Below are 27793 nucleotides of genomic sequence, written 5' to 3' on the forward strand. Positions count from 1 at the left end.
AGCAGGAGTGCCAAAACACCCCCCTTGCGACACCAGTACACTGCCTCGAGTAGGAAGGGCTATCGGCAGCAGTCAAGGAAATTAGCAGATCGGGAGGCGGTAAAAATGACGCCACTCAAAAGCACTATATGGATTCGGTTTTAAGCCTCAGCAGGCATTTTGATTTAAACATTTATTAACTGCCCGCTGTCGTCACAGCACTCTGCAAGATTCTGAAGCAGGGGCTATGATGCTGAGAAAACCATGCCAGTCCTGCTCTCAGAGTTTAGGCTTCACAAGGGAAAGCAGACCCAGACATCAATCAATAGTACAGGAGGATAGAGATGGGAAATACTTTGTGTGTGTGGAAACCTCGGGCCCAAAGGAACCTTCAAGAACCAGGGTTACCTGAGGACAGAGGGTTACCTGAGCACAGCAACTCTGTTAGATGGGCACAGGCAGTAAGTACGATGGCGCTGCGAGTGCTGGAAACAACAGCGAGTTACTGCAGCTCAGGCAAGAAATACAAACACACCCGCAACAAGGAAGATTGAGGTGAACTGAAAACAGAGAACTGGGGAAAGGCGATGATTAAATGAAGAGAGGACAGAGAACAAAAGAGATTGATGGCGAGAGGTAAATGCACAGGTTCAGGAAGGATCAATGCCCAAGACCCCGGAGGAGATGCTAAAATCCCACAGAAATTATCTGGAGGGGACAGGCAAGATCGTGGTAAAGAGGATGCATTAACTAAAGGAAACAAAAGAGAACACGGTTTGTAGCAGGGAGAAGAAAGTAAGTGAAAGGGAAATAGGGTAGGTTCTTGCTGTCTTCTCCAGTCATAATTCACCTAAGATCAGTGGAATGCACGTTTTAGGAAACTGCTATCTATCCAGACACCAAACGCCTTCATCTCACCACTGGGAGTCAGGCCTGCCCCCGTGACCTCTCCAGCCCAGGAGCAGGGTGTACCTAGATATGAATCTTTTTAAAATGGCAGGATATACATATATATACATCCTGGAATCTTACAAAGATGAGCTAAGACCCACCCATATTCTCCTAATAATTTTTCCCAGTCCTCTAACAGAAGAGGTTTCGAGTGTTCTTCTCAAAAATGCCCAGATCAAACAAACCCAGAACGTGCAGAATGCCTCTGCCAGGGCTCTGGTGCATTCTCCGGCTTTTGATCACACTGCTGCAGTCCCCAGATCTCTCCACTGGAAACCGGTGAAAGGCTATATCCATTTCAAAGAGCTGTTGCTTTTCTCCAAGGTCCTCAATGCCACGCTGGAGTCTCTCTCTAATTTGCTATTTGCCTTATGCTCCCGTCACAAGTACGAGAACACAGTCGGTGGGTTTATCGGTTGGCCCCGCTTCACTTAGGGACTGCAGCCCCACAGCTTTCTGCTGGTGTGCATCTAAGTGGCAGCGTCATTTGCTTTAGGGACCAGAGGGACCAGTCATCTTGCTTTCAGAAATCTAAACTGGAGGGAATAGGTTGAGAACTGCTTTTAATCGTGTCTAAATGGCAAAGCACCCTGGGGCCCTGTGCAACGAGTTATCAGCACCTGAAATTGCCCTGCCTCTGACAAAAAGCCGGTAAGAATCCCAGGGCATCACTCATAATGTGCCTACCTGCAGCTCCCTCTACCATCAACTGCTTATACAGGAGACTCAGTGGAGTCAGGCCTGGGAAACGTCCCCCACCCCCAAAAAAAGGCAGCAAGGACACTGGGAGATTAGGCAGATTGCAGCTTAAACAAGCCCAATCCTTTGATGCCCAAGTCTGAATATTTAGAGGCCCTGCTGTGAAGGAACATTTATGTGGTAAATAAGCCCACAGGGAAGGGGCTGAAAGACAGGATGATGGACATGAGTACAAGGCGAACAGGACTAGGAAAGAGAAGAAGAAAGGCTCCGCTTCAGGTCTCCACACTTCCCAGAGGCCTACGCTGAAGGTGTGCATGTGTGTCAGAGAGAGAGAGACAGACACAGAAAGACAGACAGAAGCTAAGGAAAGCAGTCTGAGGGAAAAGGCCCTGCAACAGAAAGCAAACTTTCTACACTTAACCCCTGGGGGTGGGTAAATTACGGGCCTGTTTTCAAGGGAAACTTCAGCTCCTATCTGTCTGCCCACTACAATAGCGCTGCATGAGCAGATTCTGGTGGGGAGTAAGTCAGGCCTTCACTGGATGCCCAGGGGGTGTCGTGCCTTTGTCATCAACGCTGCAAAGTGTGACACAAAGCCCACAGCAGCCCTGGGCAACAGAGCACTAGGTTTTCCAGCTTCGCATCAAAGCCACTTGCTCTCTAGGAAGCCCTGAGATTGCACAACGTGTGATTTCCTTTAAGTCAGCAGCTCAGAAACCCATACAGAGCCTTCCTCCAAGACCTAGCCCTTGTTTCTTTGTGGCAAACAACTGGGTAAAAACCAACTATAGAGTCGGCAGTCCATATCCATAGGTTCTACCTCCGTAGATTCAACCAACCACAGATCAAAAACATTCAAGAAAAGAGAATACTATGTTTTGCTGGCATGTACTATGTAGTTAGGACTACAATGGCTGCATCTTTTACTGAACACGTACAGACTTTTTTTCTTGTCATTATTCCCTAAACAACACAGTATAACAACCACTTCTGTAGCGCTCACATTGCAGTGGGTATAAGTGGGTATAAGTAACCTAGAGACGACTTAAAGTGCACGAGCGCATGTGCGTAGGTCACGTGCAAATACCACACCATTTCCTACAAGGGGCTTGAGCGTCCACGGATTTGGGTATCCGTGGGGGCTCCTGGAAGCAATCCCCCTCGGATCCCGAGGATGAATGGACCACAGAAGGACCATACCATCAGCCCTTTACAGGAGTTAACATCTCCAAAGAGTGGACAGTGGACTGTACCCAGAATAATCCAGGACGGTGCCACACACACAGAGCCAGCACGTCCCACTTCCAACTGCAATCTTTCTGACAGAACTACTGCATACATTGCTTTTAACTCTCCTGTCACACTTTGAAGCAACACATAGAGCTCTAACCAAACTCTAGGAGCATGAGTTCTGGGGTAGCATTGGAAAGCAGCTGCCTAGGGTGAAAACACTTCCTTTGATCACGCTATTTGGCCAGAGCCCTTCCTCTGGCTGCAATTAGGAAGTAACCAAAAGTGGGAAGTGGAAGTATACAGATGACCTTGGGCAAAACCTTCTTGCCTCCACGTATAATTTAAGAGAAATGAACTTGTCTCTGTACACAAAGAAGGAAAATCTAATCTGCTCTACTATGCCCACAACATACATATTAATAGGTGGCTCAGAAGATCTGTCTCAGTGGATGACAGGTTATTAGAGTTTTTTGGGTTTGGGGAAGATAAACCTTGAAGGGCCACCCCACTGGGCAGTCACCGGGAAGCATGCAGGGCAGTTCAGCCCGCAGCAGGAGTCCCTGCCGTCTGCCGGCCACGAGGAAGCTCCTGCAAAGACCCACCCTCCTTACCTCCTCCTCCACTTCCTCAACCTGAGCCTTCTCCCACTTTCTTCTTTGGTTTAGAAGGAGCCCCAATACCACACGGGGTCAGGTTAGCCCTTTCTCCATTTCAAAGCCACTGACCCCCAGGAAGTGCCCAGAAATTAGACGGAAGGCAATCCCCTCTGTGTTTTACTCAGGCCCTCCACAGTCCACCCACGGCCTCCGAATAATCCTCAAGCACTCTGTTCCTGCAACGCCACGACCACCCGCAGTGCCTAACCACACCCAGACATGTTGGGGGGGGGGGGGCTCTCCGCCCTGTTCTAACCAGGACGGCCACACATTCCTCTGCACCTCGTGCCCTGCTCAGGGCACCTGGCCAAGGGGACAGGGCTGAATGGGAGCTGAAATCCAGCCTCCCTTCTGTTTGCCAGCCATGTGCCCTGCCATGAGGCTGGCGATCCTCACTGGGATCCCCATGTGATTTTCATTCCTGCAACCATATTGTAAACCTCTGGTAACTTGAAGATTAGGCATAGAGCAGAATCTTCCACCCAGTATAAGAGTTCTGTGGAATTCTTTAAGTAGAAAGAACTCTGAATTCTCGGGTATAAGAGACTGCGGGAGCTACAGGCACGCACGCGCGCCGGTCAGCGCACCACGTGCCCTGGGTCCTTGCTCAGTTGAGACTTAACCAGAAGAAACACCAGAACTCCCTGTTGCAGGTGCGTTTCCACCTGGCATGACCTTCTCTTAGAAACGCAAGTTACTTTCGTGTTTTGTAGATGCAAGCCACCAACACTGAAGTACTCAGATCCAAATGGACCATTCCCTGGTTTAAAATTCTTCCAGACAAAATCTAAATGTATGACACACGTTTTCAAGACGTGGCCCCTGCCTCACTCCCAAGCCCATTTCTTACTACTCTCTGTCATTAGCTGTCCTCTCCCTTCCAGTCATACTAAATTATCTGCGGTCCGTCACATGCCCCATATTCTCTCTCTACACGAGCATTCTGAGATGTTCGCAGCACAAGCATGATCGGGCGCTGCCTGTATGTTGTACCCCAGAGGCTCTGTATTCCTCACGCACGTCCACGAGGCCATCCGTTCCCTGTTCCCAAACTCGCCCAATTCTTGTCATTACTGCTATCTCAGTCAGAAATTATGTTCTCACCACTTTTTATCTAGCTAACTCCAAATCACCCTTCAGGCCTTAAATGTCACTTCCTCAAAGAAGCCCTCCCAGATTATGCATCCTCATATATTCTAAACTTTTCTTTCATAACACACATGAAATTACTTGTATACTTCCCCTGCTAGACTTGAGCATTCCATGAGGGTTTGGTTTATTCCCTCGCGGCCTCCCCAGCATGGTACCTGGTACAAAGTGGCCCCCAGGAAACATTTATCAGTAAAGACGACCCCATTCGTTTGAAGTTCTAAACCTGGGCTGTCCACTGCAGTAACCACAACCCACACGTTGCTATTGAGCCCTAGAAATACGCTAGAACGTACTGAGATGTGTTCCACATGGGAAATTGATATCAAGTTTCAAAGACTTAGCAAAAAAACTTTTTCAAATTAAGTAAAATGTTATTTTTGTTGATTCATCAGAAGTTTGAAACAATACTGTTTGGGATATATTAAACAAAATGCATTACAATTAATTTTTTACTATACCTATGAGACAACTTAAAACAACAAGTACAGCTCCCATGTGGGGCTTGCATGATAAATCTATTGAACAATGTGGGTCTCGTGCCTTTTCTGTCTGTGAACTCCTCATCCAGGAAGACGCACACTCGCTGCTTCTGGGAAGGCTTCCCTAGCACCCACGGCACCTGGGTTCTGCACGGCACCCTCCATCATTGTGCTCAGGTATATTACAGTAACTCACTTATTTCCTATGTGAGCCCTCATCAAAATCTTCCACAGGAACGTAATGTACAAATAGGAGAAATCATTACTCATTTCACTCAGAAGCCCTATGTTGTAGACTCTTAGAGCGAAGCCTTGCGTACAACTTTCTTAAAATGGAGTTAAGACCTCAGGAGTCAACGGAAGTTTAAAAAGAATGAGAAGAGAGATAATATGCCTCGGGGTAAAGAACAAGGTATTTGATAAACAGGATCCTGTGTAAACAAGGACACATATTCCACCATCTTTCTATCATCCACTAAGCTGAAGGGAAATCTACCCGTTACCCCCTGAGGAGTTCCCAAAGGATCCTGGAAAAAGTGAAAATCCTCAGTAATAGTTCAGTTGTTACTCCAGAAAGCCTGCTGTCATCCTACCTAAGACATAACACTCCCACCCCCTAAAAACTGCTTAAAATTCAGCTACAGAGTCTACATTAACATAATGCTTTTGGCTGATGATGTAGGCACAAAAATTAACGTTCAAGAATTTCAAAGTTGTGGTTGCTGTGGGAACCTTAATTCCAACTGCACGGCACAGATGTAGAATTGTGGACTACTCCCAATACTGATAAAATTGGAGATGTATGTTTTGTGCAATGAGGCAGAGCTACAGTTACTGAGAGAACCTTACTTTGGCATTTCTAGGCTTTCACGAATTTAAATTCTCAGCCTTACCACAATACTGTTTGCTGGATTAAATTGCCTCCTCTGTGGGGGAAAAGGGGAGAAAATGAACTGATTGGCCAGACATTCAAAGAACCCATCCTGTGTGTGTTTCTTATGCATGATCTGATTCGAAAGACAATCATGATATTTTTATTTTACTCTTATGGGTTGTCTGTAAACTCTCATGCAAATGAGAACAGGGCATAAATTTCAATTTGCGACTGCACCCAAGACATATGTGCAGGCAAAACATCAGAAAAGCAAATTTCATGTCTTTAGAACTACAAGGACCAATTTAAAAAGTAGATAGCACGAACTTCAACCCCACTGTTTAATTTCTGCAAACTGTCCAAATACTTGACTATGTCACTGGACCTGACCGAGGATCCAGTTCTGTGACCAGTTAACACACTTACATTCTTTAGTTATCAGAGAGCAAAAACAGGAGTTGGAAAGGTGTCTGTAACAAGATATAACCAACCAAACAAAAAAGTTCAACCTCAATCTCTATCACCAACCTCTCATAACTCATAACGATGGAGAAAATTTGAAACAAAACTGCCTGCAGACTACCAACACTTACAGTTTTCATTCTAAGTATCATTTCTCAAAATTGATATACTGAAATCATACACATTGGTTAGTCAAGCACCTATGCTGCCAGGAGATCCACAGTGTAGCTAATAATTACAGTTACCACTTGTAAACGATGAACAGCTGACCCTAGAGAATGGACATATAGATATAGGTACAGATATAGATCGATATAGTTTGATATAGATAGAACTATATCTATATCTATAGCTATAGCTATATATCAAGATTATTTTCTTCGTAGAGCAAAAACATATGGAACTACCAAATCAAAATGACCAGTAGAAATGGGCCTTTCCCCCATGCATGCGAGACATGGACTTTCTCCTCTCCTTATTCTCAGAGAAATGAGATCTCCTTAAGAAATAAAACTCATCTACCACCTCCCATATCCCAACCCTAACTTCTCTCAAGCCCGCCAGGGAGGAATGCCAGCTGTGCCCATCCAAAACGGAGTACAGCCGTGAGGGTGTGTCAGGAGAAATTGAGGCGTGCCCACTCATCGTAACAGATAGGCTGCAAATATTAGGAAATAATACTTTGGAGATGTAAAATACTTGTCCTTTAGCTTCCTCAGTCATATGTGCCATATTTAACTAATTTAATTGTCCAGCTCCTTCCCTTCGGTTTTTGAAGAGAGGCTGCCCTGCTTCCCCGTTCTCTCACCTGAGTGTTTTCTCCCTCCAGCCTCGGTGGTCGGATGCTGGACAGATGGATGGTCTTGTAGTCGCCCGAGTTCAGCTTCACGACAATAGCATCAGCATTGAGCACCTGCATTACCTGTGGGAGAAAGCGAAAATGCTCACACCTGCTCTGACAGCCCGGATCGCGTAACACACATGCTAAGGAACCAGGCCCACCCAATCGCAGGGAGAAAAATGAGCCACAGCCATTTGGGGCAGATCCAATATGATCCTTCTCGGGGCAACAATGTTGGAAAAACTATGCTCTACTTACCAGTCCCCAAAGACCTGATTATGATTTTTCAATGAGTAGAGTCTGGATCGCTCATAAAGATGGTCAATCTTTTTTATCTTTTGCCCTGACCAAGATATGTGATTAACTACAAAACTTATGATCTAGAAATCCAGTCTCTGTAGGTCACTGAACATTTTCCTGGAAACAGGCTCTAAAGTAAAATCAAAATCCCCATCTCAAAGTGAACCGAGGAAAAGAGGCAAGGGCTGGATTAGAAGGTACCAGCGCTAGATGACAAAGAACCAAAATAGGATGTCCAATAGAGAGCAGAAAAATCAAAGGCAAGTGAAGGGCAAACAGAATTGTCATCTCAGCATGCAAAAGGAGATGTTAATCTCCCAGCCAGGAACATTAAATTGCTAAGATTTTACTTCAACTACTCTGAAAGCCACCTTTTCAAAGCACTACTATGGGCATCTTTGTTTTAGAACCCCAACTCAGTGCCATTGAACCCCACTCTCAGCTGAAAATCATTAACTTCCAGTTTGGAGTAACTTACAAGGATGTGTATTCAAAGGGCAGACGCACAACTACTCCTCTGTGGAGGTGATGAGAACACCCCACTAAGGGCCCCAGGATTCCACTGAAACCAGGCTAGGTCCTCGTCAGGGTGATAACCAGAACCCATAGTTCAGCCAACAGTCTGCAATTCACCCAATTATATTTGGAGCCTGTTGTTACATGGCTGTTTCTTTTTCTTTTTCTTTTTAATTTGCAAGCAACATTTTCCTACAAGGTAGCTATCATCCACAGAATCAAAACCAACTCTTCTAGGCTTTAGTCAGGCCCCATAGGATTAACAGGCAGCCAAACAAACCACAGGGTCAGCTCCCACAGGAAGGGTAGACTCCCAAAATTTCCCTCCTCTTTTATGCGTGAAACAAAAGGAGCTACACTCTCCTATGCTATGGATAAAAGAGCCCTCGTTAACTATTCCCTGGAAGGCTTCAGATCTTTGAGAACAAATATATCCATTTACTTGCGGACTCCTCCAAAAATGGCTACCTTCTACTGTTTTCCAAAGAATCGGCCAACCACACACCAAAATGAGTGATTTAAGGGCCAATCTGGAGAAACAGCACAAAGCAAAAACAATTGAGAAATATAACACAATAGGCTAAATAGCAAGAGGAAAGTGCCATCAAACAGAATGGATCTAAAAAGCAAGATGATAGTTGGAATCGAGCTGAAAGTCCACAGAGGACTGACTATGGTTGGTAGATGGGGGACATCTCTGGGTTTTACCACCATTAGTAATGGAAGCCATGGAAACCAGAAAGCCAGGCCAGCAACCAAAAAAGTAATGAAAGTCTGAGAGGCAACTGGGTAGATTAGGAGGAGGGGGAGATTTTCAATTAAATTTCTAGGTGTAACATTGGTTGATAACATCATATAAGATATCTGTATATACTTAATGTGTGCTCACCTCCCAAAGTCTAGTTTCCTTCTGTTACAATATATTTGACCCTCTTTACCCTCTTTGTCCTCCCCTACCCTCTTTCTAATTTTCCACTATACATAAAATTAACAGCAAAAAGCTAGTCTCAAATAACCACAGCCATTCTGCTATAACCTCTCTGACAGACCTGAGAATCACAAAGGCTGAACACTGAAATCCAAACAGCCAGAACCCAAAACTCCCCTGGCCAGAAAAACATGGTAAAGTCCAAGAGTAATCAAAAGCGTGGTCTGTGGTCACACCAGGACGACGTCAAGGTCAGGGCTGGTTACTGAGGTAAATGGGTTTGGTTACCAAAGGGCATAGGACCCTCAAAATCAAAGAGCCCCTTATGTCAGCCAATCACAGAAACATGTCCATGAGTGTAGAACTTAAAAACAGCCCTGAAGATATAAGCAAATACAGATTCAGTAACAATGAAAACGCAGGCATCTTATTCCCTTTACCATCTAGACACTAATGCTAAAAATGCCCATCGTGGGTCGGCCCGGTGGCTCAGGCGGTTAGAGCTCCATGCTCCTAACTCCGCAGGCTACCGGTTCGATTCCCACATGGGCCAGTGGGCTCTCAACCACAAGGCTGCAGGTTCGACTCCCTCAAGGGATGATGAGGCTGCGCCCCCTGCAACTAACAACAACTGGACCTGGAGTTGAGCTGTGCCCTCCACAACTAAGACTGAAAGGACAACAACTTGACTTGGGGGAGAAAAGTCCTGGAAGTACACACTCTTCCCCTTCTCCAATAAAAAATCTTAAAAAAGAAAAAAAAAATGCCCATCGTAATAGAATCTCCCTCTCATTACCTAAAGATACCAACAGTGGCCTGGACAACTGATGAACACAGATCAAAGATGGTTTCCCTGCCCTTTAAAATGCCACGTAAAAGAATTAGAAATTGGACGACAGACCATTCCAAGGGCAAGGTATCCATGATACATGCTATTATTCTGCTATCCCCCCTTCAAACCAAAGAGAAGGAAAAGTTCCACAGAGCCACATCAAGCAAAACAGCTAGTAAAGCAAATCAATACCACTCCTCCCTCGGAAGGACGGGACCACTGCCCGAAGGATAATGGGCTAACCATCAGGCATCTCAAATGCACACACATCACAGTAGTTTCTAAGTCTCAGTGATGGACAGAACTACATATTTCTCTCATCCCGATATTAGCTTATTACATTGTCAATTGCTGAAAACAGGGAAATTCCTATAATCAAGACATGAGAAATAGCTAGACACTCTCCATTCCCCAGTCACGCTCAGAGAGGACTGAAACCAGGGAAATATCATAGTGCTCACACCTTCACCCCCTGATTACAGAACGTGAAGATCTAAGCACACCCCTGTGACAAGTCACTGGTATTCGTCACTCCCTGTAATGCGTTCGCAGCAGCAGCAGCAGCAGCAGCGGCGGCGGCGAATGGATTCTTGGAGCTGTAAATTTCAGGCCTCGGCAGCAGCCTCTGCTCAGTACCTCCCTGATTAGAAACCTCCTCTTCAAGAACTGCACAGCCTGATGCTGCCAACTAACGAGGTTTGGCTTTCTGGTGAAGGGGTGTGTGGTGAGTGCATATGTGTGTGTCCGTGTGTGTGTATTTAAGGGGGATTTATGACTTTTTATTCCTCTGTAAATTGTGTCATTACTGTCCGAGCATAAGCAGCTCCGGAGCTGAGAAATGGAAATGGCAATAAAATAGTGGTTCTAGGCACGTACTGTGCAGTAAGTAAAATGCAGAGTGGGTTACTACCCAAAGCCTGCTCATCGGCACGGTTACAGCACCACATTTATAACCGCGATATTTCGTATGGTGTTTTTCATCAGGATATTTCTAAGTAGGCCCACATCGCTCACTTTCTCTACGAGCCACAGATTCCTACTCAATCCACCCCCACACACACCCACCATACCACACACTCCAGGAATTCACCCAAGGCACAGGAGCAGAAATCTACACTGAAAAAAGTCACTAGCTGGACTCGAAACACATGCCATAAATCCACTTCCCTCCCTATCTCCTAAAGCCCAATTGTGAAAGGAAAAATGAGTGGTTTAATGATGATGAGTGTAGGCTGAGGGCTGCCACAAGTCAAGAGAAGTGCAGAGTGCCGTCAGGGGCAGGGGACATCCATCCCCGTCCCTGGCCTTCTGCCATACTCCCCATCTGCAGAGTCCATCCACAGTGCCCACTGGGTGGCGAAGGGCGGCTGCTGTTCAGCTTCTAAAAACCCTGCCGTGCATATAAAATGAACCAGAAGATCCTACAACAGCCTCCTGAGCTACAGAGACCCTCCGAATAGCTCTCCAGACACAACTACCAGTACTCCCACAGCTAACTTATCAGTACCAGATAGAAACAAGAGGACCAGCAGGCTTCTACGGGAGTGTCTTTGATGGGCCCACTGGGCACGGGCCACCAAGCATCCTCTCTATTCTCTGAACACACGCCTTCCAGCTGTTTCTCCTGCTCCCTAAGGTTGTATGCTATGCGTATTCTCCCCCAAGCTAATCCTGCGAACACTACCGAAGCAACACCAAAGTAGGTGAAATAAGGAACATACCACAACTACTACAACAACGGCCTGGAGTCGCTACATAGTGCATTCCCCACTCCCTAGAAAAATACAGCTGGCACCCTGCGACCTCCACAAAATACTAAGCACAACATTCCCTGATACAAATACCTCCAGGCACCTAAGCGTGATCAAACAGACTGGACACTGTAATAGGTACTTCAAAGGAAGCCAGACAGCAGACAAATTCCCATAGAAGGGCATCCTACAAAATACCCAACCAGTGCTCCTCAAAACTGTCAAGGTCATCAAAAGCAAAGAAAGTCTGAGAAACGGCCATAGCCAAGAGGAGCCTGATGAAACATGACAACTAAATTTAGCGTGCTGTTGTGGGTAAGATTCTGGAACACAAAAGAGACACCAGAGAAAAACTAAACAAATCTGACTAAAGTGTGGGCTTTAGTTGACAGCAACGTGTCAATATTGGTACATTACTTATAATCAATGTGCCATAGTCATGTGAGGTAATAACAGGGGAAACTGGGACAGGGAGGCTGTCATGGGGGAACTCTGTGTGCTATCTGCCCATTTTTCTATAAACCTGAAACTGTTCTAAAAAACAAAGTCGCAATTTAGAAAGCCAGGTAAGCAATGGTTTTTACAAATCTTTTCTAATTCAATCATTTTCTTATCAGCAAACAGTAGCTGACTTAAACTACAAACCAAATCTTGATCTCTTTGGTGCAACAGAGGCCACCTTCCTAGCCAGACCCTCCCCGAAACTTTCATCTGAAAGCCCGATGACAAAAGTCAAGGAAGCAACTAGTATTTTTCTGTTCTCTCCACATCACCAACTGGGACTATAATGGAAAAGTCTCGATAATGCCAAAAATATTAAGAAGTATCCCTGCTGAAAAACCATCTCAGAGAAACATGATAATGAACAAAGCTAAGACTGGAAGCACAGCAAAAAATAATCAGCCAAACCAAGGAAGTACTACACTCCACGGTGTCCAGGCTGCTTATATAACCTGACCTCCTAAACTGGACACGGCCACTTATACCAGAGTTAACTACTTAGGGTAATCTCCCAGACAGAGCCCTAGAGGGTAAGCTCCTTGAAAGCAGAAACCACTTCCTGTTCTTTTGAATATTCTCAAAGCACCTCTTTCAGGGCTCGGTTTGTTTAAGCAATCAGTTGGTACAGAGAACCTAGTTCCAGGCTTCCAACCAGGCAGGGCAGTGAGAAGACTCCGCCTCCTGCGGACATGCTGCCACTGCTCACCTCCCCACCCCCCCAGTGTTATTTGGGGGCCCAAGCATCCAGCAGCAGGGACAGGGAAGCCAAGCCACGTGCTCAGGAGACCATATGGCTACAAACAGCACAGATCAGCGAAAACGCCACAGGGAAGGCAGGCAGGAAACTGGCAAGCCACAACAGGCCCGAAAGTCTCAAGCAGGCTCAGCTAATCACTGTGAAGGGAACATGCTTCTCCGCTAACCTAGAGAGACAAGGAGAGCCCTCCCTTGCATTTCCTTCCTTTAGGAAGGGAAGCTGCCCAAACCGAGAATGGACAATAGTCTTTCAGCAGGCCACACGGACCGGACCGAGCGAACAGACGTGAGACTCTTGGCATCAGTTCCAGAAGTCACCTGTAGTGTCCCAGAGGCACCCAATTAAAGAGTTCACAGGTCACCTTTTGTGGGATTTTCAGGCGACTTAGCTGTTGCCTGTGCAATTCGTTACTAGGAGACAGGGTGACTGCTGAAGAGAGAACCACTATTTGTTCAGGCCTTATAGTCCTTCAGCAAAAACCTGTAGGACTGTCAGACTGTGTTCATGAAGGCCCAGGGCATCTGAGGACCTTTTTAGGTTTCCTTGGCATTAACAGACGTTTTAAATCAGGTAAAACAACTACAAAACTGCAGTTGGGTTTCAGGTTATGAAAAGAAGCATGGATCATTTTTTCCTTTTAAATTTAATGCTGATTGCACATGTTCTACAACAGGGGATGACAAACTATGGTCCAAGGGCCATCCAACCCACTGCCTACTGTTGTAAATAAAGTTTTATTGGAACACAGCCATGCGCATTCACTCACATATTGTCTATAGCTGTTTATTAGCTATGGTGGCAGAGTTGAGTAGTTGCAACAGATACTATATGCCCCAGAGCCTAAAATATTTATTACATGGCCCTTTGAGGAAAAGTAGGCCAACCTCTGTTCTACAACATATCAGAAAAGGAACACACACATAGGGGTGTATACGCTGGTTAACACTGCTGGAGAGCTATTTGGCAAATATGCTCCAAAACATTCCAAAGGAAGTAATTACCATTTACATAGCAATTTATTCCATTTTTTAAATAATGGAAAAATTATAAACTATATGAATATCAACCTGTTGGGGATTGGTTAAATAAATGGAGAACATTATGAACAAACTAAAGCAAGAACAAACATTTACTTTTTGGTTCCCTCCTTAAACACCTCTAAACAAAATAAAGGAATTTATTTTATTTTTTTTTGCCATAAACCCAAAAGGACAAAGATTAATGGGAGAAAAGAATACAGCAATAAAACTTTGGAAGCTAGAAAGCAGATGTATGAGTGGTAAGAGTCTCCACAGACTCACAAAAGCTAAATCCTGAGCTAGTGGTGAGAAAACACAATAACCAATCTGATTTATACTGCAGACTTCCCTCAACCATCAAGACTAAGAAAATGCCAAATCGGTAGTCTCAGGTGGGAATGAAAATGGGACCAAAAACTAGGATTGGTTTATAACTTATATAAGAATCACCTGGGTTTCCAGATGTATACACTAAATCCCACACATAAATTTACTGCTTCTAACCCAGTGTTCAATACCTCATACTTAAATAAGACAAACAACCAAGGATCACCAGAGAGCTGAGGAAAGCCTCTAAGATAAAAAATAAGGGACCAAAATAACCAAAGAGAATTGAAAACAGCTTGGAGAACACAGACTATGCAGGGAAAAGAAAATTTTCAAAAGATTATAATAAATTCAAGAAAGCTAATAGATGTTTTCATCTCTGAAACAAGTACTAGATGTTATTTTGTTTTAAAAAAATAGTAGTAAGAAAAACATTCAGAGAAAAAAAGCTCTTAGAAATGAAAATACAGTATCATAAGTGAAATAACAGAAGGGCTATGAAGAAATCTAGAAATTAACAAAAGACAAAGAGATGGAAAATGAGAGGAAAAAAATTAGAAGACAAGTCCACAAAGTCAAACATCCCAATAGGAGTTCTAGAAAATAGAGAGCAGAGAAACTACATGGAAATCAACAACGAAACAGTTGAAATTCCCAGACATAAAGGATTAAAAATTAAAGCATAATATGTCCACACCTGGATAAAACAAAGTGCAGCATTATGAAATTTCAGGATAAAAAAGAATTTGCTAAGAGCTTGCAGAAAGAAAAATTATATAAAAATGAGGAATCAGAACGGTTTAAAACCTCTAAAAAACAAGAAAAAATGCCAATAGCTAAATGACAGTGGAGCAATGCCTTCACAATTCTGAACAAAAATAACGTCTAACAAAATTCTATACCCAGCTATACTATCAATCAAGTGTAATTATAAAAAAGACATGAAAGGCCTCAAAATATTTACCTACCAAGCACTCTTTTCCGAAGAAGCTAGAGAATCTGTGCCACCAAAATAAAGTAGTAAATCATAAAACAGCAGCCATGGGACCCAGCAAACATAGTTACAACCCAGAGATAAGGCACACAAAACCACAAGAAAATGGTGAAGAAATCCAAACATGACAGCTCTATAACAGGGAAAAAGAAGAACTAGTCTAGATTGGTACAGGTGACAAGACTCCTGGAAAGTACTGTTGAAAAAGATAAAGTTAACAGACTGAATCACTGTCTCATGAGAAAATTTAGACAGGTAGAGTGTCTAAATTAATTAGGGTTAAATTAATCCATATGTAAAAAATATATACATCAATTCAAAAAATTATTAACTCCAGGTAAAACAAAAAACTGTGCAGGAAATGAAAAGTACTCATAATATGTTATATGGCTCAATGGTGATTAGCCTTTACAAACTAAACTTTGAATATTAACCAAACCAGAATTATTATATAGTCCTATTGGAAGGATTGGGTAATATGTGAATATGTGCACATGAGTGAAAAAACTACACCCTCATCTTCCAAGGTGTGAAGGAAAGGGGTTATTATGCTTAAAATTGAAAAACGTAGAACAATATAAACATTTTATTCAAAGATATGGATTAGCAATTGTTAAAAATGGCTGTCTGAAGGGAGAGGGAAAACGGACTAGTTCATTTCTTAATAAGCCCTTTAAATGTTTATATATTAAAAATAAAAACTTAACAAACTTAAAAATTATATACAAAAGAATAAAGAGCAGTACTACTTGAAAGTAGGTACCAGTCTGCAATGAGATAAGGAGCTTGTATCAGAACATAAATCAGCTATATCACTGAGAACACTGCTGACGCTTTTTCTGTAGCAAGCTTTTCTTGATGAAAGAAGCAATGCCTTGATTTACATTCTGGCTCAAGCTCCTTATATCATATCAAGGCACTTTGAGTAGGACTGGTATAGATCAAGGTTCAGCAAACTTTTCTGTGAAGGGCTAGGGAGCAAACATTTTAGGCTTTGCAGGCCATATCTCTCACAACTACTCACCTCTGCCACAGTATCATGAAAACCGCTATGGACAATATAGAAATGAACAGACGTGGCTATGTTCCAATTTATTCATGACACTGAAATTGGATTTCATGTAATTTTCATGTGCCATAAAACATTTTTTTCTATGTAAAATCCATTCTTAGCTCACAGACTATACACAAACAAGATTTGACCCACCAGCCACAGTTTGCCAACCCCTGTAATGGGCAGTATGAGCAACTTTGTCTAGAAAGAGAAAAGGCTATGTCATAGTAGTTCCATGTAATAAAGTGTTTTTTCTTCTCCTTTCTATGCTTTTTTGCTTTAAAAACAAAAAGAATGCTGAAGAATTTCAAAAATCAGAAAGTTTTAAAACCGTGTACCTACCTACAAATACATTTTTCTCCCTACTCTCTAAGCAGGCCTATACCAAATGACCTAATTTATGTTTAAGATACTCCGGGAGAATGGTTATTCCTCATAATCCTCAAAAGGTTTTTGGAAGCAATCCTCTATTCTGGCATTGGTATGAATAAAACTTCATAATGAGAATACCCTCAACCTGTTTTAAAACTAAACAGAAAAGACGGAAAACAAAAACCAGATCCTGAGATTCTGGATTTTAAAAATGCAGGAAATGTTCCTAGAGCCAGCTCTCCCTTTTCTAGTTACCAATAAAGTCATTTTTAAGATAAAAGCAAAGCTACGAACTCAATCATCGCATCTTTTGAATTTCTTTCTTCAGCAAAGGCCCCAAACCCTCAGAATCTAGATTTCTCTACAAACTTAGTTTCAACCGAGGAGGGGCTGGCAAGGACAGTACAGAGTAATGGGACCCTCCCAAGCCTCGTCTGCATCACTAACGCCACAGAGCCTCCAAGTGATGCTGGTGAAAATGGAAGGCCCGCCTTCCTTGTTGAGTGAAGGATCATCCTTTCTGGGTGGAGCTACAGTCCTCCAACAGACCAGATTACAGGAAACAGAAGTACAACCGAGGAAGTTCTAATCGGGTGGAACAGCTACGTCCGAGTTTCTTTCCAAGTTAGCACAGCCCTCACACAGAAAGGAAGGGGGGATCCATTCCGGTCTGCGTCAGACTGGGGAGATGCACAGGGGAGTATCCAACCAGGGACTATTTCCAGTGATGGCCACTAAAAGGCGCAGTGATACTAGGTAAACTGACCACTGTCTGGAGACGACCTCCTAACGACAAGAGGGACAGCGGCTACTTGAGCACTCTGCTTCGGGCAAAACACACACACACACACACACACACACACACACACACACCACACAGACACACACACACAAGAAATTTGGGCAACTCTTTGGACTGTTAAAATTTTACCATTATAAGATAAAGGAGTATCTTTATCCAGGATTTTCCAGGCTGATGGCGCCACCTAGTGTCTGTCCATCTTCAACTGTTAGGTGACATTTCAGAAGACCAACTCGCAATACAGGGATATGAATAATTTAACCACTTTTAGCCCATGAAGACAAATCTTCCAGCATTTCTTGTCGAATATAAAAATAGGTTGAAAAAATAAAAATAAAAATAGGTTGAAAAACAGTACAGCACTTTGGGAAAGTAAGGAGAACAGGTCTACTTCTCAAGGTACCAAACCCTATAACTAAGAAAAAACACTTTTATAGCACTGCTAAAACCAAACAATCTATTTATTCAGTGGCTCTAGTTCTTGTCAAAGAAATCTATCCCAGGGCACAGCAATGCAAAGCTCTCAGAAAACAACGTCACATTAGGAAAAATTCAAAACCGCAAGAGTCCCAAAACAGAAAGAAGAGAAACTTAAGGTCATATATATACAGTTCAGCATAGGAAACCTAAGACAATGCCATTTGATAAGCAGACAAAACAAAAAAACAAAAACAAAAACAACCCTAAAATATGAGTTATTTCAAGGTGACAATGTCCACACTTTAACCCATGAACTTCTAAGGAAGTTATACAAACTTACAAAAAGAGATATTGAACTTCTCATCGTGTGAATCCCCTACAATAAACACACATGCATGCAAACACCTCCCCCCCCCCCCCTTGCCTTCAAATAGAAATGCTTCGGCTCTTGATTGTCAGTCGCCTGACAACCTTCACTGGGCCTCCCAAGATGCAGAGAACGACTCACCTTGGCAACAAACTGCTTGTCCTTTTGCTCCAAGTTAGCAGTGGGAGCCACATAGTCTCTCCACATTCTCAGCCTGCGTTCCTTGGCAAACCTGACAACAAAGCAAGGATGCAAATCATTCAGACAGACTAGATCAGCGAAGCAAATCCGCCATCACCCTGGGAGCAAACAGTACAGCATCAATCCTCCCCTACCTCACAGACAAGGCACCCAGGAGAAAGACCACCAGTTCAACCAGAACAAAATGTGACAGCCACAAGAGAAAGTGTATAAGCAACTATAACGATCCACGATCCACGAGGCATATACGCTATAAACCCACGGCTGGGAGGCTGGGACTAGGTGGGCAATTTTTTGAGCCTGGACAGAACAAGTCTGCCTTGATAATTAGCTCTGTGGCTTATCAAGTATCTCCTGAGTGACGAACTGGACAAAGTGGCACTGGAACGCAAACACAGAGCAAGTGCTCTTTTAAATGGGAAGAATACATACACTAAACATAGAGCGTATTTTTTTAAAACATAGGCCTGCTTCAATTTCCATTTGAATATTGAACAGGTTATCAGCTACCCAAATTGTACACGGAGAACAAAAACAAAATTGTCACTGTGGTGCATCAAAAGAGTTAAGAAAAACGGACAAAACTCCAATAGAAGTTAACTGACAAAAGTTTAAAAATCAGGTTAGCAGAAATTTTGTAAAGTACTAAGCCCAGTAGATATGTTTTTGAGTCAGACTAACAGAAGTAAATGAAATATGAGCAAAGATTGAAAAAAGAAAATCAATGAACAGCTATCTCAAGTATTTACAAACAAGCACTGCATGTGCAGGGGAAAGGAACTACTAATTCTGAAAACAGTACTGCAACCTTTTAAAAAAGAAGAACTAAAATGAGAGAAAGACAAAGCTGTGTGTAGTAGTTGTGCAATACACGAAGTACTTCAGTAGGAATTGACCAACAACGCAAGCAAGCTGAATAGAGCATGCAGAACAGCAAATAATCACATTATCAAAATATGGTTGCATTCTTTGGTCTAAACCTGTTTCATAATGATGAGCACGCTCTGAAAAATCCATACCATCTCCTATAGATGTTACAAAACATGTAGATACCGCTGTCATTGTACTCACTTTCTTCAGACAGAGGCGGGAACTTAAAGAATGCAATCAACCAAAATAATAATTTAGAATAATGGACTTACAGGATTTTCTGAACAACAACAATGAGTATCACAGAACAATCAGAGGCATTTGGAACACTTGATAAGAGTACTGTACCTTTTGAATTTAACTGTGGAACATAAAGACTGACACAACTTTTATATAATCATTGTATTTTTCTTTGAAAAGTTCGGTTCAGTTTATTATATAGCGTCAAGCAGATTTACAACTATTACACTTATCATCCTGCTGACAGAAGGCCAAAATTTAAGAGGCATATCTTTCTTCAATAAAGCTAGGTTTTCATGATCTTCAATGCAAGATATCAAAATTACACAGCAAAGAAATACATCATGTTCTATTCCAGACACACACCCTGCTTCCTGTTGTACAGCTTGTTGCAAATGGGAATTTAGTTGGGATAATGCTTTGAGTGATCCATTTCTCATGAAATGACTCTTGAGTAAAATCTGACAAAGAGTTTTCTTTATACTGTCTTCTTTATCCAAAACATGTAGAAAAAAACAGCCCCCGTATCAATGATAATCATTGTATTTTTCTTAATCAGACAGTCTACCTTTGTCAGACATGCCATATCAAATACCCCATATTAAAATCTACCATTACAAATAGTTGCAAGTATTTCTGCTTACAGGTATAGAAGGATGTAAAAGCCCTAAGAAATGGGACGAAGACTACAGTCATTAAATTCATGTTGTTGCACATCTCTTAGCTCTGTGCCTCAAAGGCAAAATACCACATTATCAAGACAAGACCATTATAATTTTATGATTCTGAAATAAGCCACACAATAAGCCAGGAGAGTGAAACATTGTCATCAGTGGTGGGTGGTCTTCTGCCTAAATGCATCCTGGGATGTGGGGGCTGGGACTTTCCCATCTCCATTCACTTGCTCTTGCTACTTGTTTCGTTTTCTCCCACTTACCCCATCAAATGAAAGGGGTTCACCTATACCTGGAAATACTTGACCTTGACACTTGAAATCACCACCAATTTTTGGAATATCCACTATCATTTTTTCTGGAAATCGGTTATTTCTACATCTGCTTTAACCATAAGGCACAAGGCACCTAACCAAAAACATGACAACAGCACCTCACAGTTGCATTAGAATTTAGAACTAAAACATACTTTTAAATAAATTAGGGCATTACGCCTCACAATAGCACTGATAGTCCTGTTTTGGGCCATTAGGCTCTATCTTTCCAACATACTCCTGGCTCCAGCCTGCCTGTTTGGGAGTAACTGGTAAGAGATTTCATCATCCTCAATGAGACTCAAGTTTACTTCATCCCAAATGTCTAAAAACCCCAATTTAAGTGAGAAATGAGGCTTGGAAAAAAAATGACATGAAAAAAAGCAAATCAAGTAAAGAACGATGTCTGAATGAAAGTCTAGGTCCTTACTGGACAGCCCCGAATTTGACTGAACCTCGAGACTTACAAGTAAGCCACTCTTCTGAGATGCTAGCCTCTTGGAATTTCCCGAATCCTTTACTGAAATAAAACAGACACTGACATAGATGGGTGAGAGAAGATCACTAGATTTCTTCCCCTAAAGATCTTTCACAAGAGCCTTGGCTGGAAGGCTTCCCTGAAAAACCTTACCTCTCAGCTGCCCTCAGCTTTTCTGCACCCCGAGTGTACACTGCAATCGACCAGTCCACACAGCGTGCAAAACCTTCCTTCAGGAGGAGCTCTGTGATGTTGCCATTCTGAAAAACAAGGCACACAAGAAGGCAGGCAGAGATTAGATTCTATGGCAAGAGAATCCATTTCTCTAGAACTCTGATGCAATTAACACAGCCACAAGCTGGTCTGTAGTTTATTTAAAAAAGAAAGAAAAAAAAGCAGCAGAGCCATTTCTTTCATTAAGAAACCAGCCGTAAGACGAGAGACACCACTCTGGACTCCTCTCAACACCCTTGGCTTCGTACCCTCACAACACAGCACAGTAGCTCTCACTTAATAGGAATAGGATAAATGTTAGTGGCATTGAATGGAATTGACTTTTCAATAGCTTTTCTTGTGGGCAGAGGAGGATGTTAATCTTTAGTGGAGATTACACCTTATTATTTCCTTCCTGAAGATCAGCACTTAGTCCCCCTTTCATAAGGGGAAAGCTGAAGAACGAGCTGAGTAAGGGAATAACTTAAGCTACATTTTTCCCAGTGAATTACAATTCACATTCTGCTGTGACACAGAGCCATCTGGCAGGGCACGGGCAGACAGTTAGCACTCCAGAAGAATCAGACGTGACCTTGGCACACTGCAAACCAAGCCTCCCAGCCTTCCCCAACCGCCATAATGGAAGAATTCTCTAGCCAAAAAATAACAGTTGTTTACTCTGTATTGGATATAGGTTGTAATAATGAAAATCCATTTAAACTCCCGTATTAAAAACCAAGGTCATTTCCAGTGGGAAATGACCAAAGTATACACTGTAGGGTACAACTCCTGATAGTCAAAACATAAAGAACCTATTTCCTGCTCAAAAGCAGAGTTAGGAGTAAACTGGATAAGACCTGGCATTCACAAAATAATTTCTCCATAGAAAGATTTCTTCATCACAGTTCCACCAGTCAGTCTCCTATTACGTAATTTCCAGATCTATGTACAAACTCACCAATCCTATTCCGTAAGTCTCAGTGCCATTTCTAACCAATGTAGCAACCTCCCACTTTCCTATGCACAAGACCTCTAGGACCAACACTTGGGAAAATCAGTGCTAAAAATTCCTCTTCCCTTTAAACCCTGTAACATTTGAGATTTATTTTCTAAAAGTGAGAAGTTGCAAAGATTTGTCCAATTCTATCAGATAACTGATATCTCCCTTGAAAATGTCTCAAAAATCAGATGATAATCCTTCCAAGATATTTAAATGGCTCTTACATAGAGAAAGAAGAGAAGCAAAGGATAGCTTGTCAAACCCCAAATGGGCCCCCAACCCCACATAGCCCAGTGTGCAGGGCACACTCACTGGATGAAGGATGGTACCCAGAATGTTCTGGTTGTGGCAGCTCTCCAAAATGATCTGAACATCCCTCTGAAGCAGTCGAGACTCGGTGAAAAATTTGGCTTCTGCAGCAAAAGGCTCTGGTGTTTCACTGCCATCTGCTTCTCGTCGAAAAGTTGGGCACTATAGCAAAGGCAAATGGGTGAGTGATGCAGCTTAGATATGCAGCTTAGATAATGCAGCTTAGTAATGCAGCTTAGTGATGCAGCTTAGAGATGCAGCTCGACCCACTCCCACCAGGCTGCACCATCCAAAAAGCACAAACATACACTGGGGAAAGTCTCAGATCAGGTCTTCTAAACCTTCTGAAAGTATATTGGTAACAAGTAACTGGAAATAGCCTCATCATCTGAGACTTCTTGGTAAGGCAAATAACACTCATGTTGTCACAGGGAGAACAATTTTGCCATGAAAAGATTGACAGCGCCTAACTTTAAATGCCTGGTATTTGTGTCATCAAAATGGATATTTTACACATTAAGACAAGCCATACTCAGCACACTTCAAAGGCATCCCGTCCCCCCTTTCCGGGTTTCAACAATCTCTGCACAGCCCACTCCAAACAGACCCTGCGCACTTCAAACATTACAAAATCGTACTTGATCTAGTGAGAAGTGTCCCACTGCCAAGTTTAAAGTACTGTAGCCAATGTGCATGGCCCATGCCAGAAGGAACAGTGGGTCTGAGGTCCCCAAGCAGAAAAGCCCACCTGGGAGTGACCACGTCACAAGCCGAACCCCACCCGCAGCCCCGCGGATGGTCTGACCTTGATCCCCGACAGCATGACGGTAACCAGGTAGTAGTCAGGGAGGAGCAGGGCCCTGACCACACTGCCATCTCGCACGTGCTCGATGATAGCTGCACAACAGAACGAACAGCCTCAGCCAGTAGCAAAACTCACGCCAGGAATCAACAATGCCTAATCCTCCTGCACGGGACGCAGTTCCTCTCCCCCCAGCCCCTCAGGAAAGCCTCCCTCTGAGAAGTGATGAAGGGCTGGCAGGTCACCAGTGTTCACACAGCACAGTCTTCCATGAACTTCTCCTGGGGAACAGAGACTGGGGCGACTTCTACGCCTTTTGAACCTCTGGGACCTCATGGCTCATACCTAAAACTCTGTTATCAGTAAGGTAAGTTGCTCACCTTAGTACCAGGTGCCCAGCAAATAATAATTCATAACAAGTCAGGATTGGTCATCATTTTATTTTACTGAGTCAGTGTTAACAAGGTCTCAAAGTAGGGCCAGAACTATATGGTGTGTGTGTGTGTAGATGGTACTTAAGTGGCCATCTTTTAGAAAACAGGAAAATCCTCAATGTGCAAAGAGACCAGCAATTTACCACCCTATGCCAGCAAAGGACTAACCTCTCCAGACTACATCTGATGGGACCCACGTGAACTGGATTCAAGTTCCCTTCCCAAATACCACGTGATGGTCTACACTTTACAATTCCCCGTGGATACTAAATAAGCAGGAGAGGTTCCATGACCAAGAAGCTCACGGGCAGAAGGCAGCCTGAGGCCACGTGTCTGTGCCCACCAGCCTCACCGTTGACGGGCTTCTGGTGGTGTGAATCCACAAAGTGCCGTGGGTTCTCAATGGTGTACTTGAGGTCCCGGACAGTGTGAGAACCGTTCCCCTCACTCCACATCCCTTTCTTAGCAGCCTTCGCTTGCTCCTCACATTCCGAAAGCCGGTTCTGCTCAGGACTGGGAAGGGAAAAATCAACGTGCATGGTTAGTGAGTGAGTTCACAACAGAAATCTCGGGCTCGTCTTTGACGCTGGGTTTCTTCAGCATCTTCCCTCTTTGAAGAGACCAAAGCATTTGTTGCAGATCAATCACTTCAGATGCAAGCCTACAACCAGAAAACCATCATGAGTGCAACTTCTCGATTCCAGATTTGTTCCCTCAAACAACAGATTCAGTCTTAAGAGCATTTAACGAGGTGGCCCAGAGGGAAGCAGCTCTGGAGGGTACAGCTTCATTTAACTACCTGATTCTGGAACTGGAATCCAGGCAGAGCTCAGCAGGACACAGTGCAGGGAAGGTGACTGAGAACCACCCTTGCTCCCTGTCGTCTACAGACCTGGGCTGGGGAATGCAGTGCAAATACTGTTTGTTATTGCAGATAATGTCACTCCAAAATTACTTACGCATTCAATAAGGCCAGCTAAGGAAAAGCAATTTGAAAACGTTAGACTCCTTCTTCATCAGGCAGGAAACCAAACTGCATACAAGAGTAGCCAGCAAGTTAGCAGATAAACAAAAGCAAAAAAACCACTAGAAATGCCTCTGCTCTTCTCTCACACACACATATCTGAGCCAAGAACTGAGCAGTGAGCCACATGGCCTCTCCACAATCTCAATACCTGGTGCCATCAATGGCTACGTGCATACATTGAATCTCCCACCTTGACAGGTAGGGACGAGTAAGTGAGGATCCCTGCCCTACAATTTCTCAAACCACAAGTCTTCAGTAACTCTCTTCCCCACTCCCCACAACAAAAGACAATCACATCCTCAGGAATCCGAAATAGCCAGAATCCGATGGGGAAATGCAGCTTCAGAGATAGAAGCAAACATAGAAACTGAGAAAAGGGGGCTTTAAGATAACTTTGGAGAAAAAAAGGACTGAGAGACCAGGGGAGATTACTTCATTGAGATGGTATGATACTGCCATGGGCTTTCTAAAACTTCCTCATTCTGGTTGCAAACTGGATTCCTAAAACACAGCACAATGGTTATCATGCCAGCAACTGTCCTTAAGATACAACTCAAGGACATGCTTCTAAAAACACCACCTAAGATACATGTCTTAATTCAACCAATTCCCACATGCTCACACCCCAGTTACAGGCTCCAGCAAATGAGTCTGAAGTCGGACAAGCAGATGGTGAGTGAGGGTCCCCGAGTCTATGAAAGCAGGAGACACACAAAATGTGTTTTTGCCTTTGCTCACCCCCAGTATTGGTACCGCCCGTGCAAATATTTATCCAAAGCCTTTTCTAAGCTATATTAGTTGCTATAATATAACAAGGATTAATGATTTAAACAGCATCTTTAGCCTCCAAATTACTGATGTCGCATATCACTTTTCAGAGACTAAAGTGTTAATTAAAGCCAGCTGCAATCCATCCTGCTGAGCACCAGGACTGGTGAACTTGAACATGATACATGGGCTATAAAGCCTACATACCTAACACTTATTTCTAGGAAGTTCACACTGCCATTAGCTAAACACATCCATTTTTACCTACTACTTATTAAGTATCTACAGAGCAATAGACCAAAACTGACTCACAGGCTTTGGGGAGAGAGAAATTTTCCCTGACTTTAGAGCAGAACCATTGAGACCTTGTCGGTTTTGCTAGATTCCAAGCAGCAGATTTTGCTTTGAATTCTATTTAGTCATTCCATTTTATTTTTCACTGCACTATTACTTGTACATGATATATTGTATATCTATTTGTGTTGGTTTATTATCTGTCTCCGCCACTGAAATGTCAGCAGAAGCTAAGCTTCTTTGTTCACTGCACTATTCTCAGTGCCGAGAACACAGCCTGGCACATAGTAAGTGCTCAATGAATCTTCTGGGATGGAAAGATAACTACTCTGGAACTGTTTATCATGTTTCCCCGAAAATAAGACCTAACCAGAAACTAAGCCCTAGCACGACTTTTCAGGATGATATCCCCTGAACATAAGCCCTAATGCACCTTTTGGAGCAAAAATTAATGTAAGACCAGTCTTATTTTCAGGGAAACACAGTATCTAAGGTTTAAGACAGAGCCTGTTGACTCCTAGGAAGAACAGAGCTGCCTTGTCTCCAAGCCTGTTCTTAAACGAGTTACATACATCAAAGCCAGAGACCAGCAGAAGCTACCCATTTAATGTCAGGGGACAAGGACGAAAATGCAGCAAAGCCAATACAGAGCTGACCCGACCTCCCTTGAGCGACCCCAGCTCTCACAGCGGAGCAGAAGGAGGTCAGAGGGTCAGAAGAGTAATGAAGACTTACTTATTGGCTCTCATGCCTTCTCTGCGGGTGGCCAAGCCCTCTGCAACCAGAGACTCTGCAATGTTTTCCCCATTGGTATCTGAGAAGGAAAAAAGGGAATTAAACACAAGATTCAAGTCTGCCTCCAATGGCAACAGAGCTCGAACGGAGCCCCCTTTCACCCTTAGCTCTTCGAGGAGAGTGTGGTGCCAGAGAATTGGACAAAGCAGCAATGTCCAAAAACTCAAGTGTTGGGTTTTTCAGAAAACCTCTTTGCCCAAAATGTCTAGGCTCTAAGACCCAAAGGTCTATAAATCTTTTTCTCAAGACTTTGTTTCTAATTTTCTTGTGTATCTCCCGGGCCAGAGGCAATCTCAGAAACTACTGGAGACTGACAAGAAAACCAGACACATGTGGCAGCCCAGGAGAGCGTAAAGAGCGCTGACCTGAGCGGAGAAGCCCGGAACAGAATACTAAGTCTCCTCTTACAGCTTAGACGAGACCTCTCAGCATCTTCATTTACTCACCTATAAAATGGGAACAGACCTGCCTGGTGGCTTCTTGTGAGGATTAAACAACGTCTGCAAATCTCCAAGGACACAGGAATGAGAAACACAGCACACAATCACAGAGACAGATTTGTTTAGGATTGTCTGTCACATTTTATACCAGCAAGTCCAATTCCTCTCAGGATGCTCTATTCTCTGCTCCAACAGGACCCAAGACAAGCTACACCGTTTGAAAAAGACTTTCTCCTGCTCTCACAGAGACCCGGGGGACAGTGTCTAGATATCTAATCTCTCACACAGCAGCCTTCAGAGCAGGCAACAAAAATGAAGCTAAATGTAAAACCCACCCTGATGAAGCTTTACCTGGACACTTGAAACATTAATTGCAGTTCCATGCTATCGAAAAAGCTTTTAGGTTCTGTATATTCCCTTAAATCTCTGCTTGTCAGCCAAAACGATAAAGGAAGACACCTATGAGGGAATCACTGCAGAAAAATCTTTCGTATGGTAGAGAACAAATTCCTAGATAAACTGAAACACAGCAGTCTAGCTGAGAGGTAAGTCAGCACCGAAAAAAATAGTCAGGTTTCTATTCGGTACACTACACAACGACTTCTGCAAGCAATAACAAGTAGACACACCACCCACAAACCCACACTAAATGCCTTGCCATCAGC

The 27793-nt window shown here is 43.3% G+C and overlaps 1 protein-coding gene across 1 annotated transcript in view; it reads right to left on the reverse strand.

Moving 5' to 3' along the window:
- The window catches only part of SND1 (staphylococcal nuclease and tudor domain containing 1), a 413670-nt gene that overhangs the window by 337138 nt on the left and 48739 nt on the right, over window positions 1–27793 (reverse strand). The window contains exons 4-10 of the mRNA XM_074315643.1: window positions 26629–26707; window positions 24157–24317; window positions 23374–23465; window positions 22572–22730; window positions 21200–21306; window positions 18411–18501; window positions 7297–7410 (exon numbers count right to left, since the gene is read on the reverse strand). Of these exons, the coding sequence (XP_074171744.1) occupies window positions 7297–7410; window positions 18411–18501; window positions 21200–21306; window positions 22572–22730; window positions 23374–23465; window positions 24157–24317; window positions 26629–26707 (803 nt within the window). The remainder of the gene's footprint in view (window positions 1–7296; window positions 7411–18410; window positions 18502–21199; window positions 21307–22571; window positions 22731–23373; window positions 23466–24156; window positions 24318–26628; window positions 26708–27793) is intronic.

This window comes from Rhinolophus sinicus, linkage group LG11, assembly GCF_036562045.2.
Source record: "Rhinolophus sinicus isolate RSC01 linkage group LG11, ASM3656204v1, whole genome shotgun sequence".
NCBI lineage: Eukaryota > Metazoa > Chordata > Mammalia > Chiroptera > Rhinolophidae > Rhinolophus > Rhinolophus sinicus.